This window comes from Opisthocomus hoazin, chromosome 6, assembly GCF_030867145.1.
Source record: "Opisthocomus hoazin isolate bOpiHoa1 chromosome 6, bOpiHoa1.hap1, whole genome shotgun sequence".
NCBI classification, from domain to species: Eukaryota; Metazoa; Chordata; class Aves; order Opisthocomiformes; family Opisthocomidae; genus Opisthocomus; species Opisthocomus hoazin.
The window spans coordinates 44,430,028-44,450,253 of record NC_134419.1 but is presented as its reverse complement, the minus strand read 5'-3'; the positions used below and the strand labels follow the sequence as shown (position 1 = coordinate 44,450,253).

General features: G+C 45.7%; 1 protein-coding gene across 5 annotated transcripts in view; it reads right to left on the bottom strand.

Moving 5' to 3' along the window:
• The window catches only part of ZMIZ1 (zinc finger MIZ-type containing 1), a 363,339-nt gene that overhangs the window by 6,506 nt on the left and 336,607 nt on the right, over window positions 1-20,226 (bottom strand). For 2 of the 5 annotated variants that reach the window (XR_012764244.1, XM_075422952.1), the window contains exons 14-22: window positions 19,774-19,960; window positions 16,192-16,402; window positions 14,877-14,982; window positions 14,160-14,320; window positions 13,788-13,855; window positions 11,307-11,375; window positions 10,533-10,780; window positions 7,319-7,482; window positions 1,354-1,602 (exon numbers count right to left, since the gene is read on the bottom strand). Coding sequence is in view for 4 of the 5 variants with exons in the window: in XM_075422952.1 (XP_075279067.1) it covers window positions 1,354-1,602; window positions 7,319-7,482; window positions 10,533-10,780; window positions 11,307-11,375; window positions 13,788-13,855; window positions 14,160-14,320; window positions 14,877-14,982; window positions 16,192-16,402; window positions 19,774-19,960 (1,463 nt within the window). In the remaining variant the exon portion in view is untranslated. The remainder of the gene's footprint in view (window positions 1-1,353; window positions 1,603-7,318; window positions 7,483-10,532; window positions 10,781-11,306; window positions 11,376-13,787; window positions 13,856-14,159; window positions 14,321-14,876; window positions 14,983-16,191; window positions 16,403-19,773; window positions 19,961-20,226) is intronic. The other 3 variants (XM_075422953.1, XM_075422955.1, XM_075422954.1) reach the window with 2 other exon arrangements.

Here is a 20,226-nt window from a genome sequence, read left to right as displayed (position 1 = left end):
GGAGCAGACCAAGCTGCCCGTTTGGTTTGCTGTGTGGCGCTTGGCTCAGCCTAGCTCCCGAACACAGCCATGGACGTTAACCCCACTAGAACACTCCAGCTGGCCACGGCCGCGCTCACAGGTATTTCAAAGCATCGTGTGCCCTGTACTGTACAGCACCTGCTTTCTCATCGAGTTAAGGTCATTGCAGCCTCCCGTTAAGAATCCAGCATGCCTCCACCAGTGATAACCACAGCACTGGGATAAATGCACAGGTTTTTCTGCTTTGCCTTTCACCGAGGAATAAGTGCCTGACCTGTAACAGCATGCTTTATGTTTCTTCAATATTTGAAATAAAAAAAAAAAGACATTTTTATTTCACCTATTAATACTGCTCACACAAGGTCCCTTAAGGGTTCAGACCTCTAACTGCCACACCAACCGCCACTCCCGAAGGATGTGCCCGTGACCGTGCTGCGTGGAACAGCAGCCACCTGGTTCAGAGAGCAGCTGCTGTGCCTGTGCCTGCAGCACCCGCCCCTCCCCGAGCCCCTTCCCGCCCCTCTGCGAGGCTCCCCGCCGGCACACTGCTCCTGTGTGACAGGGAAGCCCTCAGCCTACAGCAGCAGGAAACACAGATATGAACCTGAGGCACAGAGCGTAACATTTCTCTCCAAAAATTACACCGTGCAGCAGCAGACTTTGGAACAGACAGAAGATACACGTACGGGAACGCAAGACTCAAACGAAAATCAATCCTTGCGCTAAGAAATTTCAGTTTTGGGAGGCAGGTGATTAATCAGAGGGATACCTCAGATAGGTCACTTCCAATTTCACTGTACGGATGGCAAGAGACGGAAGATGACTTTTGGCCTTAAAACTGGGTTTATCCTCCTTTAGTGGTGAGCTGCCTCCCACAGTGGCTGAGGAGGCAGAAGACGTCCTCGTTGTTTGCTCCCCTACGTGGCGTGCCGGGAGGAGGAATGGAGCTGGGGCTCAGCCTGGTTTGGCCACGGGGAGCAGGGCCAGGGCCAGCACGGGAGCAGTGCTGCTCGCTGTGCACAGCTCCGCCGCAGCCAGCACCGCATGCCACCACGTGCTTCCTCCGGATGGGCGCTGCGACGGCGGCGGGGCCCAGACGAGCGAGAACACGCCGTCCCTGTCCAGAGGCAAGGAGCAAGCGGGAGATGGCTCCCAGGCTGAGGAATGTCTGGGAAGAGGCTACAGCTGCAGCGCCTGCGCCCATGTACCCAAGCGTGAGAGGATGGCATGTGCTGTGGAAGCGGCTCCCCGGCCCCGCGCCCTCCCCGCCCTCCCGCCGCGATGCGAAGCACACGCTAACGGCAGGCAGATGAGAGTATGACACAGACTTACATCCAGCGAGGGCTCCGGCATGTCGGGTGCTCCCTGTCCACCAGCCTGACCCTCTAAGGCTGAGGAGGGATTAAAGGTCAGGTCACTGTGTGGATGGTTGCTAGAAGCGGCCGGGGGCGGCTGCCGGGACTGCTGGGTAGGAGGCCCGCTGTGATGTAATGGCTGCCCTGACTGGCTGCTGGGGTGAGGGACGTGCAAACCTTGCTGCATGGAAGTATGGGACTGATCAGTGCTGCCGGGATGAGGGATCTGCGGAGGAGGAAAAAAGCAGGAAAAGAAAGTGAGGCCACAAGGTACAGTGCTCGCGGTGCCTGACTCTGTAACCGCATGTTACAAAAAGAAACAGCTCAAGTAAATTAACAAAAAAGACACACACAACAAACACAAAAAGAACCCCAAAAAAAGGAATAAAAAAGCGCAACTGGAAAAGAAACTCCATATCCCAATGCCGGAGGAAGCGTTTCAGCTTTTTGAAGGTTATCTGCAAGGGGGAGATAAACACCTTGGGTTTGTGCTGTTGGTTCGCTTCCTTGTGATGTGGGAAACAGCGCTGCAAGATGCAAAATAACAAACCCCGAGGAGAAGGGAAGGAGGCTCATGGGTGCTGCTCAGCATTAGCAAGGCAGATGCTTTTGCCCTAAACCATTCCATGAATGAATGCAGAGTTTGTTGAACACAGATCCCTACGCCAGGAAGCTGATTAACCGAGAAAATGGGTCATTTCTGCTCAGCTCCCTTATTGGGCAGCTTCCCGACACCGCTGCCTATTTGCGTTTCAGCTCATTACAAACAGCAAACAGCAGCTCTCCCCTGCTCCTCCCCTCTTTTTCTTTTCAGGATGCAACACCCCTTTTCAGGACTGAAGATTTTCCTTGCTGATATTCTGACGGTTGACAAAACGCCGAGTGGGCTCGGCAGCGAGCTCCCCACCCGTCAGCACAGCTGCTGCAGGGGCTCCGTACCTGCCGACCGCAAAGCACAACGCTTTAGCTCAAACTAAGCTAATGGTCACGCTTCTAGTCTGTATTCATGTCATGGGTAAGTTCTCTAGCAAAAGCTTGATATTTTTTATGTTTTCCATGGGGAATAAGCTACCAAACCGCAATGCCTGTTCCAAACCCTACTGTGGAAGAACGGGGGAAAAGGCTTTCTCACATGACAGAGAAGCAACAAAAACGCACAAGCCCAAGTCTTCCTTCTGCTACGTCATGTTTAATGCTAGAGGATTCTTTGGGGCTTCACCTTGGTGCCATGAGAAAGAAATGTCTGAATGCTTCAGAATCAGATGTCTCATGTTAATTGGGTACATGGAGAAGCAAAAAATGTAAACATTTTTTGAGGAATGTCACATATTGCCAAAAAAGTGGAGCTGAAATAAAAGAACAGATACATACAACAACAGCATGAAATTCATCCAGCCAAGCCAACAGAAACCAGCAAAATACTATGTCAGCATTGACCCTTTCGTATCACAGTAAACCGCACGGTTATTTTGACCTTAGTCTTCAGTTTTGGAAAGCAAACGGGAGGTTATTACAGAACTTCATTAAAATGTTCCCACAAAATTAAAAAAAAAATTACAGAAACAAGCATTAAAAAACCCCAAAACATTTCATCCCTCTTGCGAAAACTGAAACCTGTGTACTGATCCACTGGGACAGCCACACTCAGCTACACGGAGGTCCTTTCCAGTACTCTGGCAGTGTGAAGGCTGGTGGAAACGAGCAGGATTCTACTTTCAATGCCACATTTGGGCCTCTTTCCCACATGAGAGTTTAAAGTAACTTAAAACGTACTGATACGCGCTCTTCTCCCCCTTAGGGTCACGGTTTGACTGCTTGAAAAGTATTCTGCAACATTACTGTTGTTACCTTAGGGGTACACTCGCCCAAAATCTGCCCACAGACCACACCTTAGCGTAAATAAATCTGCAGCCTAAAAACTTTGCACGAGTCCAAGTGAAAGGAGATGTCTATCCAAATAGTACTTTTTCCTTCTTCGTTCATTGAGGACACGTGCAACAGAAAGTGTGGAAATTAAGAAAGCTCAATAATAACAAAAAGTAAAAAGCAATTTAATACAGTGTTGCTGAAGTGGGAAAGCAGTTTCCAGGAAAAAAAAAGCAACAAAACAAAACAGGATTATTTTGAGTAGTCTCTTAAATTTATCCCTGAATGCACAAAGCAAGAGTCACACTGGTATGTTTACATCAGTAATTCTTCAAACCAAGAGGCATTCATATTTCTAAGACGTATTTCAAAAACAAATAAGCAGGTTAGAAATTACATTATGTTTACATATAGGCAAGCATTTTGTATACAGAAATATTTAGTTGCTAAGGCAGTATCTTGGGCCCTGAGACAACTGTTGGCTAGGGAGCAATCGTCCATTGTAGGACTGAGGGCCACCATCATCTTAAATGGCCATCACAGGTTCAAAACCCATCAGACTTCGGGCACAGATGCCACTGTCCTACCTGTGCGAAAGCCAGATGCTCAGGACTTCCACATTTCCCTGTCCGCATCCAGCTAACTAACGAGAAGTTTGCTGTGGTGCAAAAGCATTCTAAGCAACGCACCTCGCGTATGTTCGGCTTGTGTCTGCCACTCCCATCGTTTTATTTCAGAAACGCTAACCCAGACGATGAGCACGGAGTCTAACAAAGTTGCCTCTGCTTACCTAGCAAGGTAATTCCAGAGCTGTTTTTAGGAGCATAAGCTTTCGCACTCTTAAAACGTTTACAATCTGTAAAAGCAAAGCTTATAGCAGACACAACTACATCTTCAGCTTAAGAGCAGGAAGCGCCGCAGCTTTTTACGAGCCCAGCAGTGACCTCTGGGAGAGTCGACAGCTGAGAGCAGCGCGGCCTGCCAGCAGCACAATATTCCTTTCATCTCAGGAGAAAACTGGTAGAAGAAAAAGAAAGATCAGCAGGTTAAGTCGATGGCTGGTAACCCTCTCCGTTACCGGGGTCAGCATTTTGCCAGCCTTCCGGCTGGGTGAGCTGCAGAACCTCTGGCAGATGTCATCCTGCCCTGCCGCTGCTCTCGGCCACTTCTCCCACCCACGCCTTTGTTCCCAGGTGCATCCCTGCAGAGACCTCGGCTGGGGAACTGATGTGGGTCAAAGCCAAACTTCCCCCTCACTCCCCATTTGGTTTTCAATCCCATCAGTACCCGGATCCAGATCATCTCGTGGCTGCTGTAACGCTTGTGCTGGTGGGAGAGAGAGGAGAACTGATAACAGACGTAAGAGCCATGACTTTCTACCACGGCACCAGCAGCCATCACCTCACTGCGTATATGGAACTGCGATCGTCCATTGCTCAGCCACGCACCACTCCTCACACCGCTGGCAACCAGCACTAAGCTACAGCTAACCCGGAATTCATCTTTCTCTACAACTTCTTTACAATTTCTGAGAACAAACAAGATGTGACTGTGTCAGCTATTTGGTAGCAATCTTGCACAGACACAGAAGCATCTGTTCGACAGTTCTCACGCCACTTTACACTGGGGAAGAGGTATTACTGCCAGCCATATTGTAGCTCTTGTTTTTTTCTTCTACCACAGGAGAGCAACAGCAGTGCTGAGAGGAGGAAGTGCTGATGATCCAGCCCTGGCTACCCAGCCCTACGCTCACTGGGCAAACACACCTGCATTTCTTGGAGTATGTATGGAGGCATCAACCTTCTCTGCCTACCACTACATAAGCGCCACCACATAAATCTTCGCAACGGGAAAATTAGGAACTTTCTCAGCAGCGTTCAGCTTCAGTCAGAGAGAGACCTTGGGTCTCAAAGGACCAAACACCCGATCCTGACTCACCTTGTAAAGGCGAAACGGTCAAAGTGAGTGGGAGATGAAAACAAAATACACCTTAAATGTGTAAAAGGAAAGACAAGAAAGCCAGGCAAGAGCACAGGCAACATCTTGAAACTTCAGTTTAATTATGCAATGTGATTTATAGTTGTTTTTGTACAGAGAAAATAACTCTTTGCCTGTCCAAAGACATTCAGCTACACAATCTAGGCATGTGTTGCTGGCATGCACTTCTCTAAGAGCAGTAATCTTAAAGCTGCCTTTCCTCAGGGTCTGATACAGACAAGCAGTTCATTTTTGAGAGAGAAGAAAGGAAGGAGAAGAAGAGAGAAAGTGGAAAGCAGAGACTTTATAATGCTGAAAAAGCTGCACGGGAGCACTAGCAGTCCTCGAATGTGGCCTGCAGACTACGTGGCTACCTTGACCGGGTCAGCCTAACTCCCTTGTGCTAACAGACCTGCAGCCTGATCCTCATTAGAGGAAATCAGCCATTGACACAAATCAGCTGCAAGGAGCTTCAGTGCAGCTTCCTGTTCCCAAACAGTATCAGATTTGCTACAGACTGGCCCACAGAACCAAAAATCTATTAACGTTTGCCCAAATACCCTCTTACAGCTCTGGAACACGCACAGCCTTGAGCAACTTTCACCTTTGCTATCATCTGTAAGCAGTCCCGTTTTCAGAAAGCCACTGATTCTCCACTTTCACGTTCCACCGCTTCAGAAATGTCACTGGGGCGACTACCATAGCAAAGGTATAGCAGCTAACTGATGAAGTCAAGTGGTGGGTATGAGGCAACAAGAGGCAAAGAATATTTCCCTATGGCTTTGATTCAAGGGAAAGCAGCTGGGAGAGGTTCAGGCTGGCAGCGTGTCCCCTCAGTACCGTATTCTAATACTGTGTGGTTGCTTCTGATGCAGGTAATTCAGGAATGCTCTTGAAGCTCGGTATGTGGAATTTGCCAATGTAAAATTAGGTTTACAGCATCTTTGTTCTGTCCTTTATTATCCTGTAAAGTGGTAAAGTCGTTACGGTTCTGGACTCTTCCTCTGCAGACAGTCTTGTACTTGGGCTCTCTCCAAGCTATACTAAGAACTCTCTCTCCACTCTCCTCCTATTTCTCACCATCTTCCTTGGAAAACCTGCTGCCAGCTAGAGGAGACGTTGACTGAATAGGCTTTTACTGAGCATCTGCTACCACATTTTCTCATTACGTTCTGAAATTGTACTTTCTAGTATTCACTGAAGACACGGCACAGATGACTTGTCAAGTTAAACATCCTTCCTGTGCAGTAACAGCACGCTATAAAGTCCCTGCCCTGTAACTTAAATGAACATAAAAGGATGTATACACACACCCTCACACCCCCCCACATTAAAATAGATGACTAGCCATGCCTAAGAGCTAAATGCTGCTGGTAGCTTTTCAGTCACCTAGCTGCTTCAGTACTGCATTTTCTGGAGATCTTTAAAGTTCCGTATATAAAACTCAGTGCTCTGAGCAAGCTGCTTTTCCAACGCACAGTTCTGCTTCTCCATCTGAGACCCGAGGAACCTCCCTTTTTCAGTCTCTTGCATCAATACACTCTCAGGCCACGGCAGCGTCTCTGCTCGAAATCTACAGGCTTGTCCTATTCCCAACAGCCTAAAGGTGCCTTTCATGCTCCCTGGGTAGAATTCCCCCTCAAAATCAAAATGCTTTGACACAAATTTTGCCCTCTGGGACAAAGCCAGGGAAGATATTGTCCCTGCTTTGAAGTCAGTCAGTGTCTTGCTGTAACACGTTGCCTGCTGAAGACGGATATTCATGGACCCTGCTGGCCGAGGGAGTGAAGTCTGTTTTCTTCAGGTGTCAGAGCAAAGCACAGTGATTAACACAAGCACACCGGGCCAGGCTGTCTCTTTCAGATTAACAAGCTCAAATGACAATTCAAAAAGCTCAGAAATGCTTCCCCAAAAACTCGACAAGCCCAGAAACTAAAAATGGCATTTTTGGCATTTCTCAGGACTACTCTATTTCACAAACTTCCAAAGTGAGGAGAATCCACAAAAAGTAAAAGCAGTTCACAAGGCAAGTCCGTTAGCTGGATGAGAGCTCCTCACCCCTGGAAAGGAAAACCTACATCCACGGCACGGCTACTTACAGATTCCTGCAGGGGGTGACTGAGAGGCTTGTCGAGCGCTGCCATGCTGCTCGGCATGTCGGGGGGGTGCGACAGCTGTGGCCCGTGCATGAAGTCATTCATAGACGTGCCACCGGGATTCCCGTGCGGGAAGTCAAAGTTGCCATGACCTTGGTAACTGTTGCCTAAAAGAGAAACAGACGGGATAGGAAATAAATTATTTGTTTCCCCACGTTGAGCTCCGAGTATCTTGTGAAAGCCGTGCGGCGCAGCATCCTCCCTGCACAGCACAGGGCAGCGGCAACGCCGTGCGTGGCAACGCTGTGCTCCCCGCTGCCGGAGTGGGCTGGAGGAACGGGAGGGAACAACGGCACTCAGCTTTCACATTCTGGCTGCTGTAATAATTCATTTACACGTTGTGACTAATTGAAAACCGCTGACACTTTGGAAAACTACTGTCAAGACACCACATAAATGTAACCAAGTTGAGAAGTGAAAAGGATATTAAACTCCATGGAATATTTGCATCTGGAAGAATCCCAGTGCAACTGAGACTGACTGCCCAAGTCCAAAAGTATTTATAGGACACCTGGGCTATTTATGTCTACACTTCTATGCATCCAGTAAGATCGCAGCGCTGCTTCAGTTTCTGATGAAGCTAATTGGCAGAGCTGTATCAGGAAGATGCCACAGTACCAGTTCACAGCACAGCATCTCTTTTACCTCCTCTTCTGCAGTATAAACAGGCAACTTCCATTAGGATAGCGCAGAAGAGGCCTTCACGTCTAGTTGAGGTTTGTGGTGTAATTCTCCTTGCTCCCACAAAGCCTAATAAAATTCGCTCTTGACGGCAAACACAACACCAGCTTTCCCCTCTTAGATCTACTCTTCTCATTTTCAGAGTTAAAAACTGGTTGCCCGTAGCCTGTGTTTCAGCACGCTTGTAATGAAGAACTAGTGAATTTATGAAATCCACCTAACTTCAGCCTGAAATGATGTTCTGCAACGCACCAAAATTTCACACCAATTCGGAATAAACTATCTGGATTTTCCCCCACCCACCTACCATCTAGCAACACGTCTGGAGTCCCCTGCTGATCTGCAGGACAAGTACTGTATGACCATGGTCGGTATGTTTTGATCCGTCCCACCTCAGCCCAGTGATCTTCACTTGAATTGTAAAGCAAGCACGTATCCCAAAACATGGATTTTACTCCCCGTGTTTTTTCTGTCCAGATCCCTCTGTTAACACTTCCAACTGAGATACCAACTCCGGTGGCTTATTTGCTACAAACAGCAAAAACTGAGCTAAATCCACTCAGCTACTTCGTATAAGCAACTGAAGTGGATGACACTGAGCTCTGAAATAACAAAATAGCTTTGGAGCTTGCGCGGAAAGCCCGCAGTTCGTCAGCTGAAGTACAGCAGCTTTAAATGTTCAAGTCAAGACGGGAGTTTGACAAACTGAAGTAGCTGCAACATTTGCTCTTTAGCACAGCTTCACAAGCAGAAGTTTAATCTCAGAGGAACAGAAGTCATTAGCCATGTAAGAGTATTCCTCAAAGAAGTCGGGACTTTGATCTATCATGTAAATACTGCAGAGCCTTGCTAATTCTCATTTTGTTAATCTGCAAGCTGGATGAATCTCCCAGAATACAGCTGGTCTTGCCTTGCTTCTCAGGAAAGATTTAATAGCAGAGAGCTGGAATAAGGTCTTGTATTACTAAGTACTTGTTATATTGGGAAATTAAACTTCAGCATGCTTACTGTCAAACCCAAATAAACGAACATAAGCCACAGTAGTAATACTACTGCTACTACTTTGCTCTAGAGTACTGCTAATCAGCGGACATCACCTAATTCTAAACACTACGTTTCAGTGCACGTGTTGACGGAGAGTGAAGACGCAAGGCGGTATGCCCAGGGAGCAGCAGCCACGCAGCAGCACACCCTTCTCTGGGGCAAGAGTTGTGCCACATGCTGAGGGACAGACCAGTGAAGGCATGTAGGAGAATGTGGTGCTCTGCATTGACACACCTGTTGCCAGGGGAATTGGAGAGCATGGACTTCACCTGCCAGTGATGAGTCAGGGCTCCCAGGAGCAGTGACTGCCTCTGCAACAGGATCCACAGGGGAGGGCAGGGAAATAACAGTCTAGGCAGCAACCAGCAATTGTTACACAAACCCTAAACCCCACTTTACGTGACTACCCCATCTGTTCCTGATTACGAGCTAGAAAGATGATGAGAAATAGATGGCTCTGTTCTCATGCTCTGACTGCACTTCACTCCTACTGAACGAGTGAAAAATTTGTGATTCAGTGCTCTTGGCTTTGTTATAGTAATCATTCATCTGTTTGAAAACCTAAAAAGTTTTATCATCTGTCATCAGTTCTGCAGTCATTGGAGCAAATTAACCATATTTTGCGTGCAATCTATATTTTTCTTCAAACGCCGGCAAAAAGCACATATATCACCTTGTAATCAATTTGGGGATTCTGATGGTGTGAACAGTTGGTCTTTTCCCAGAGTTGAACTGAGTCATATCGTATTACTCGCAAAAGAAACAGTCTCCGGTTTCATATTTTCAGGAATGTCACTATAATTGAGTTATTCACAATATACCAGTCACTTGAAAATGTATCTCCGCTGCCTGTATTTAGTTTCCTGTTTCTCAGTCTGCCAGCACATGGGTAGAGGAACTCGAAAGTAATTTTCCAATGCAAAGGTGTGTGCAGAGCAGTTAAAAGCTCTTTAGAAGTCCTCCACTTTCTAGGTGGCCTACCAGATGTCACCCACCTGCCCACCAGCTAAACTTCGTGGCCCAAGCAGCAGGGTTAATGGGCCAGTTTCTCTACTTTGTAACTTCTGTAACACTAGGAGCCTTCGCTTGAATGAGAGTGGGACAGAAGGAAAATGGACAGAAAAAAACAAGGAAAGATGTATATTGTGGCAGGCCATGAATATATAAGGTAACGTACAGTGTTTGTTGATTCAGGGAGGGCTACATGGCAATAAATACGACAAGCACCACTCTCCTTACTAAAATGTATTTTCCTCTAAACAGATCAATCTTAAATGAAAAGACCGATGCAGAATTTCAGACTCGTGCCTGTATAACTTGCTTTCCTTATGCATCTCTCTGGGAAGATGCACTGAGATACCTGAATCACAAAGCTGACCCAAACACTGACTTCTAGAGTAACCACCTGGGTGCACAAAGCTGCAGAACTAACCTTGGTTACCATACTCAGTGGAGTTGTTGCCTCCCGGAGGAGGGGGTAGGGACGGGTAAGGTGACGGGCCAGGACCCAAAGCTGCAATCATCTCCATCACATTTGGCATGATCATCTGGCTTGGACTCATGGTCTTAAATCTTTTTGAGGGAATGCCATCTGGGTCATCTTTGATGTGAATATCTGACTTTATGGGGACGGGCCTCCAACTGCAAGTTGGATCGATGGTAACTTCTTCAAACTCTGAGCTGTAAAATAATGTGAAAATTTTAGCATGTTAATTGATTTTCTTCTTTTTTCATCAACTCTGCTGAAGTTTCCCTAAGAATATGCATGGTAACAAATGTTCTGAAATGCTCTAGTATAACACAACCTCAAGATCTTTCACTCCTCAAGTGTGTGCCGAAAGCAAGTTTTAAAAAATGCACCTTTGAGAGCACATTGCTGTGTTTATCCACACAACAAAATCCAAATATATCTATGTGCTCTGCCACATGTGAATCAGAGACATGACTTGTAAACACGAGAAAGCATTTCATCCTCCATTCTCATTCCTCCCCCTGCTCCACTGGTGAGGCTGCCATCAAGAGATAACACAGCCAAGATCTATTAAGTAGAACTGATTCACTGTATCACTAGCTCCACCAAGGAGCCATGAAATAGAATATTCGAGTTCAATCACTAAGACCTACTTTGGTGTGACTAGCTCACTACTCATTAAAGTATCTCCTAGTTGCTTACTCTTCGACAGCAGAAATGAAAAAGTTCACTTACTTTTGTATGGCGTTCAGAATACCCCACATATACTGGTCAACCTCCAAGCCCTCCAGCAGAGCAGTTTTACTAGAAAGGAAAAAAACCAAACCCTAAATCTCATGTTAGAATATCACAAAAGAGGGATGGAAGAAGGACAGGTTAGTGATGAAATCAGCAGACTGGCATCCACCAACTTACTATCTTTAACACATAATTTAGGAATGATTTGGGGAAAACAGTTTTAGCTCTACATTTGCATTACTGGGATAACAGTATTCCACATCAAACAGATGATACAAAGAGACATCTACTTGTGTGTGTCCATAAGCTGTTCACATCCTTAAAATAATTTTTTTAGTGAAATGTACTGTGAATTTAAAGGCTTTTCAAACATTGCAGATCTCTCCTGTGAACACCAGTTAGCACTACATTTTTTTCAAATTAGATCTTTTTTTTGAGCTACTCAGTAATATGGCTTCAAAGTAACTACGTATTATTTATTTTACTTAAGATCAGCACAGATGGGGACAGAACAAAACAAAACCATAAATTATTTAGTTATGTAGGCACTTCGATCTGAATGCAGGTGCTTAGATTCAGAGAAACAGGGCAAAAATTTTGGCCTGGATAGATGAATACATAAACTAAGAAGCAAGTCATCCAAGTCTTGTGATTTTTGTTAGCCTAACTTGGAAAATAGAAAAGATTCAGGTAGTTCAGAGAAAGCACCTGCCCTTTAGGACATGTTATCAATCAGGGACAGTCAAAACAAGCTCATCTCAAGCCCGCAGTGCCCACAGCAGCAGACAGAATGGACAGTCTCCACTCCTGTTTATACCTAACACGGGCTGGCGCAGCAGCGATTCAGCTGGAGACTTGCAGAGATAAAGTACAAGCTCATCATGGTCTCACCCGGCAGCTGGCAACTAGGACCAGACAGCCGCTCGCTCACGCCTCCACCCACCGTGGGACAGGGAGAATGGACAAAAGGTAGAACTCGTGGGTTGAGATAAAGACAGCTTAATAAGAAAACAAAGGAAGGAATACTACTACTACTATTATTACTACTAAAGAATATGCAAAACAAGCGATACACAATAGAATTTTTGTCACCACCCGAGGACTGACTGCGCAGCATGGCCCTGAGCAGTGACTGTGAACTCGTGGATTTTGCAGATTCCTGCCTCCCGGCCAACCCCCATGTATACACTGAGCATGACACCTATGGTATGGAGTATTTCCACTGGCCAGCTTGGCTATCTGTCTGGCTGTGCTCCCTCCCAGCTCCTGCACAACTGCTCGTTAGCCAAATACGGGAAACTGAAGAGAGTCCTGGATTTCTCAGCAACAACTAAAAACATCAGTGTATTATTCAACATTCTTCTCATACTACATCCAAACCACAGCAGCTACTGGGAAGAAAATTAACTCTAACCAGGACAAAGCTGCTACAGCTCCTTGAGCTGAAGAACCCTGGCTCCTCAGCTGAGGCTGGAAGAAACTCGTAACCCTGTGGGCTGAGCACAGCAGGTTACAGACACTGAACCGGCCCGCAGACGTTCTGCAGTTCTTTCCGCCCAGGTAAACATACGAATGGGCAGTTTGTAACCACTTCAAAGCTTTCTGTCCCATTTCTTCTGCAGTATAGTAACTCTCTGGTGAAAACATGAGGTTGAAAGTGTGCCAAGGTATCCCTCTTTTCTTCACGCAAACGCTGCAAACTTTTGCTCCTAGGAAATCTTTTATCTTATTTAAAATCAGCCTTCTTCTGGACTAGAAACCTTCCTGCCTTCTGCTCTGACTTTACTTTACACTTGATTTTGACTTTGATTTTGGAGGATCCAACTTGACTTCCTACCTAATTACTAGTAAATGCTGCAGTCTTCAAAATTCCCCCTCTCCCTGCCCTAAGCTGCGTATCTGTGTGGCTCAAAGCACAGGACCCGAGACAGTTATTTGGCATCCTTACCTAACGCTCAGCTGCGTGCCAAACGCTTTCCTGTCTACATAGTTAAAGTTCAGCCATTTGGGCATCACAGCATTAAAATGACACAAAAATAACACTAGACTAGACTATCTGTTCTTTCGCCATGGCACGCTGTTTTCTGGTAGTTGCTTACACTTCATGATCTAGGGGAAGCTGAACTCCCAGTTCATACGTTTATGTAGATACCTGTCTTATCAATGTGTAATTGGTAATCTGAGCTTCTTTTGAACTCTACACAAGCCACTGATAGCCTGTAATGACAGCTCACAGATTGCATATTTTGTGAGAAAATACCTCATTATCTGTTTTTATATTTCTAGTAATCCAGCGTGTTCCCTCAGTTCATGAAATGTTGCAAGAATTCTCAATGGTCTTTATGCTATTAGCTCAATGTAACACATACACCTTATTTCCTAGCACTTCCTTTTTCTCCCCCCTCTGTGACCTTAAATATGATCTGAATTTGGTCAAGTTGTGTACAACTGCATTTCATGTAGTATGGTTGCACTTACTTGCATACCGGACACCTCCAAGTTCCTCTTTCACAGTTAAGTTGCAAGTAAGATTCCAGATCAAAGCACTAGGTATCAGAAAAAAACAAGGAAAAAAAAAAAAGAGGAAATCAAGGGAAAATACTGTATTAACTGAATCAGTTGGACAGAAGTAAAACTGCCATGAAAAAAAGCCTACTAGCACTGCAAGCTAAACCAAATAGCTACTTTCTCCCTTTATATTAAACATATATATATACACAGTTAATTATTTAGGTTGATAGCCACAAAGAAATCCCATTTCATTCGGCTCTCTCATACGACAGCCAAGCTAAAGGTAACGTAACCACAGGTGGCTGAGGGAATACTGCCAGGCCACTGGTATCTACTCACTTGTACGTGCTTGCAGTCGTGACCCCTTGCTGGGAGCTGAATCCGCCGGAATGTGATCGGACACTTCAGAGAGACTTTAATAGCCGTTTGCTCTACTCCATCCTCCCCGTTTAGTGTCGCGTTGCCAGAGGAAGCTGCAACGCTACTGAAGTTCCTCTTTACTGGTTGGGAAGAAAGTACGTGTGAGAAAACACAAGTGTACTGTAAATTCTAACACAGAAATCTGAAAGATCGACACTTTGACATTTAAGGGTCAATTTAATGGAGAATTTCTCCACACAGGTGTATTCTGTGTCATTTAGAACATTCTCCGGAACAGATAAACCATCACACACCTCTGTATCAGCTATAGCCTCAACCAAATAAAGTGCCACACAAGCACTTAAAGCAGCCCTAAATAAATAAAGAATAATCTTTCTACACGGGGCTTTTAGGTAAGTCAAAAACAAAAACGGGGAGAAGCCAGAGAGACTCTCCTGGAATGGGAGAGTCCTTTTTGCGAACTAAGTTTGTGTCCTTGGTACTTTGTTACCCCCACTCAAATAGCCCTCAACATTTGAGGGTACCGAGGATTTAATCTACCCACATGTTCTGGAAATTCCTGGCAAGCACAGCTTAAAGTTTTCAATGAGCAAGTAAATCTGGTGTAGAAATAGCTTATCACAACTGAACGTAGGCATTCTGGAAAGCTGTCACCCAAAGAAAATGAAAACTCACTCTTAGTGATACAATGTTCTGCTGGGAGGAGGCGTTTCTTTAGTAGACCTTGAAGTACGGAGCGAACCGATGGCCGGTGTACTAACTGCAACACGAACAAGTGTGACTGAAAGAAAACGCATTTTGTTACCAGGAGAACCAAGCACAGGTGGTAAATACACTGCTGAACCGAGCTGCGTGCTTCCGCTGGACACGTGGCTTCCCTAAGAGCCTGACATTAAACATGAAAGCTGGCTCTGCTCTGCCGCGCACGTGCGCTCCCTTAGGGATACCCTGCACGCTGCGCAGTACCTTGTGCTGTGCTCCAGGAGCATAACGTGTACAGGGACTTTACAAAAAGCAAAGATTTTCTGCATTTTCTCCCTCCTTAATGTTCAGAATACATAGGGCTGACGTGTTCATCTCTGACATCAGGGTTTATTTTTAAAACCCTGGGCTCTTTGACACGGTCCAGCCTACCTGCCTGCCCTCAGACTATGCTGCAAGTTGCAAAAACGGTTTGCTACTGATGTGTCTGCAACCAGCTGAATCTGCTTTCCCAACACAGAGCTCGTTGTGGATTCACAGGATGCTGCCGCTGCTCCGAGCCACCAGATAAATGACGTTATGCAGAGAAACAGCAGCGTGAAGCAAAGCAAAATGGGGGGATGGCTTCTTGTCAAAGTGCCTCACACGCCGACCTTGGGAGAAGCAGCAGCTTGCTTTCTTGTCAGTGACAACAGAACAGACAAAAGCTCAGACTGCGTCTGTGCAACAGTCTGCATTAAAAATACGGTACTCGTCCCCGAGAGGAACTAAACCATGGAAAAGGAGAAAGTTGCATTGTCTAGACTGCATCATGGAATATGAGTTCTTAATCTGAAAAGCTATTTGAAAAAACATCATCACCACCAATGATTACGGTGTTGATGTTCTCAGGTCATACCAAACAGAGTTTAACACCCTAAGTGAATGAAATCAGTACCAGACAACGGTCTGCACTACAGTAATCTGCTTCTACATGAATACACTGTAGCCGCCTTGTTACACAGGCACCCGCTGAACAGGTAGGAGATCAGACTCCCCTCCTGCCCTAGACCGCAAGCCCCTTCAGAGACATCAGAAGGACACCGCTACACTCTGCAAGAATTCAGCAGCAAAAATCTCCACATTAGCACTCTGACTGTGCCACCATGATCAAACGAGCACCCTACCAGAAAAAAAAACATGGAAAAAAAATGAGAGTAAGGCTCTTTCAACGAAGGCAGCATTTGCAAAGTGTACTAAACAGCAAACTCAGCATCAGCAGCTGCAGCCGTGAGCTCCGGGTACTTACACAACAACACGCTGTGACTGTAATTTGAATCGTGTTTCTTCCCGGCTGGCAGACGTGCTTTAGGTGCAGAGGTTTATGAGATGTCTTGTTGTCGCCACGTTCGATGGTAAGTGGGGTTGCGTTAACGCTGACCTGGACCGAAGCTGGCCAGTTAGTGTTCATTTGTCTGTCTTCATGGTGATAGCACTTGAACTGTAATTCCAAGTCAGACCTGCGCAACAACCAATAAATCTTCCTTTAACTTTGCTTTCACATTGCAGAGAGAGGTCGCTTTGATGCTAGGAATGCTTTTTCTTTATCAATTAGATCATTTTTCTAGAATTACTGCCAGTAAAGTATATAACATACTTTCTTCATAAAAGCCCTTAACAGAAGCAAGTCATGATGCATTAATGATGCAAGCGTGCCACAAAGTTGTTAGTATTTTACACTTCTAAAGCACTTTCCAAGCAAACACCTCCAACCACTTTGCAAAACTGGACCATGAAATGATCCTGCAGAAAGAAAAACGTTAACATCGGTTAGGTCCTTCCTGTCTGTTAAGAACAAGAAAGTGATACGCTGCAGTGGGTTGTGCTGGAAGGCTGTGGATTCTTCACTACTTCAGAGCGTTCAAAAAAAGCATTTGAATGAACACTTGTCAGCCAAAATACAGGTACAGCTAATCCTGCCTTGGAACAGGTAAATCAGCGAAGATAAATGACCCCTGTATCTCACCCCCTGTTTCTGTGCTTCCAAACTAACATGGCTGTGGATTCAATCTACCCAATTCAGACCTCCTTTCAGAGCATGAACTCCTCCCACCTCTCCAATAATAAAAAATCAGTTTTATAACACCTCCAAAAAACGAAGAGGCTGAGATTAAGTTAATCACAAATTAAGTGGGTAGAGACTATGACTTCAGTTTTATACATGGATGCTAACCTTGTGTTAGGAATGAGTAATTTGAAGAAGAAATTTAAAAGAACATGAAGAACTGAACTGAAATGTCAGGACGCTGCTGTTCAAGAGAGCAAAAGACAGCTGAATGTTTATCTTTTATGCTTGAAAATCTAGGTGCTCATTTCTTCACCTTGCCTGCAGGAAGACATCTTTGTAAGATCCACGAGGAACAGCTCATTCAGGAGATCATCACCTTATCTACCATCTTCCTTCTCCAAAACCAATTGTGACTTATCATATTTTCTGGATTTCAAAACATCAAGATTGAGCACTGGATAAAAACATGGGGTTTTTTGTAAAAGAAAGGTACAGAATACAAATTACCTGACCTTTCAGCATAATCTATCTATATTGAGTCTTTCCAGGCTTTTTTTTCAATATTTTATTAACAATGTTTTGACAACTCTCTCTGCGAGATCCACTGGAGATTCCCACCTCAGGAGACCGCTCCGCAGCCACCCAGACCCGGGGGGAAGCAAGCCCTGGTACCTCTGACAGAACGCCCAAGCAGACGAAGCGTGCTCCCGAGGCCTCCGAGCCAGCATGCCCAACGTCGCAGGGCTCAGGAGCCCCTCGTGCTCTCAGCAGGCAGTGCCTCCGCCGCGGGACGCGTTTAATAGCGGAGCAGGGCTACGGCTGAGCCAGCTTCAAGGCCACATTTTTCCTGCCTTCGACCTTACTATTTCTCTTCACCATGAAAAGCTCCCGACGGGGAGAAAAATAGTTGCACTGCTATTCATTATGTGCGCACACGTGAGAGGTTTTGCCGAATATTTTAACTGGCAGACAAATATTAAGAATTGGCTCGATTCCACCATTCTCTATAAAACCAAAATCCATCCACACATGTGACTAATTCGTTTTTCTGGAATCCATCCAACCCCGAGTTAAAAGTGAAATGACTTCATTACAGGGCCATCCATTCTCTGCACTATTAACAAGCTTTTCAAAACAGCAGACCTGAGAACAATTTACCTATGAGTCTTCATTAAAATAAGTTTAAATAAAGGCCGTGTGTTTGGTGAGCTAAGGAAGAAAGAACGGACAGATATTAAGAAACAGTCCCATGCCTCAGTGCAGCAGTATAAATCTACTGAATGAGCCAGCACAATCCCCAGTAGTGATTACTTATTAATAAGAACTGGCGAATAACTGCCAAAACTCCCTCTGCTGTGAGTACTCCACGATAATGAAATGCAAGTAAGCAATAACTGACCTCAAAGTCAGGTGTTAATTATTGGATGTTGTCTGCCTGCAATCTCCCCCCCTTCCAACCCCCAGGCTACCTCAGGCTAGGGGCAGCAAGGACTCCTGCGTCCCGTGTCGAGCCTCAGCTTTAGAGTCAGAGTCCGTCCCTGGAGCGGGGAACGGAGCGCACCCTCTCTGCCCACCTCACGCCCTCTGAACCACGAAAACATAAGTCTCAAGTGGATTCCGGTGGGCGGGAATAAGATCCTTATGTGGAAAAAAGCTGAAGCTACATGTTCTCAGTCCCATTTAGGTCAGGGGTATGTGGTCCAAGCTCAGGAAGAAGCCGAAAATGAGGCAGGCATAATCAAAAATGCACTTAAGATGCTGCGGTCTGCCATCTCAGCTGCTGCAGCTGCGACACAACCTCCACAGGAGATCCTGAGCAACCAACCAGCCTCCACAGTGCACAGAGACAGGCTCAGACAACGTAACCAGCAGCCAGGATAAACACCGAGATACTTTCTGAGAAAAACAGAACCAGGAGACAAAATTATTCTGTGGCATTTGAAAATATATTAAAAAAAAAACAAAACTAAGGCTCTGATTGTCATCTGATCTAAAGGCTTTCCACAAGCATAGTGGAAGCAGGACACAACCTGGAATCACTTGCGCAGATCTACATTAAATGCAGGAAAGTACCGCCTAGGAAAACTGTTCCTCCGTGCTGGGAAGTAGTACTCGTTGTAAGTGAAAACCAGAAGCCTTCATACGTGGAAAGCTACGCTTAGACGCTTCTGACCTGTCCTGCCTTGCGTAGCCATAGGAGATGGGGAATTTAGGAAGTTAGTTTCAAAAGTTTGGAGGACTTAAGCACTTGTCTTTCCAAATGATTTTACCAAGCCTCTAAATCAGGTCCTTCGTTAGTGTGTTATTTTTCATTATCAGATACTCTGCGCCATTTAATTTAAGCGTAAACTGTAACAGTCCTACACAGTTACTCCTGCAACTAACATTTCACAGGCAACAGAGTTCCCAAATGGAAGACCGTACCCGTGTCGGTTGCGCACTTCCCGCACCTGTTCCACCCAGGGCAGAAAGGATGGCAGAGCTGCAGCGATTTTTCAGATGCTGCACGCCGTGTGCTGCCAGCAAGGAGACGCAACACAGATCGGGAAGCATTATAGAACGTGCTGCTTGTGGAAAGCGACAGGTGAGAGTGTCTGTGAGTTTGAAGGGCATTTTCCCTATCTAGGCTACAATTTAGTAGCCTTGGTGGTGACAGGTTGATGGTTGGACTTGATGATCTTAGAGGTCTTTTCCAACCTTAACGATTCTATAAATCTGTGAATTTTTAAAGTGAAATTCTTGGCAAACCTAAATGGGGTTCATCTGGCCTGCCACCCCTCCATCACCGGGTGCAAGACTTCCTCGCAGCAAGGCCGAGCTTACCTCCACATCAGCGTCTGATGAACGGTTGGCCGTAAGTGAAAGACGTGGTTGCTGACTGCCAGGTTGTGCTCCAGCCGGAAGGGCTCCAGGACCACACCATCTCTCACGGGAAACGTCAGACGCAGCTCATCATTGTGGTTGGCTGGGATCGAAGAGGGAGAGAAAGCGTGAACTTTCCCTTTAGCATCTGCGGTGCAATAATAACGTGTATATTTATACAGAATAGTAACAAATGGCACAGTGATCTGCTACTGGGTCTAACTTAGCAGGTTCATACACACAAAAAAGAAAATTGCTAGTAACTACGTCATCTAACGGATACAAGTGACAGGGACAAACTGATAGCAACGGCAAAGCAAAGTCTTCTGCTCTCCCACACTTAACATTAGGACCTTCGCATTCTGGCCGCAAACAGCAACCAGGCATGGCAAGAATTCCTGTTTTTTTTACTAC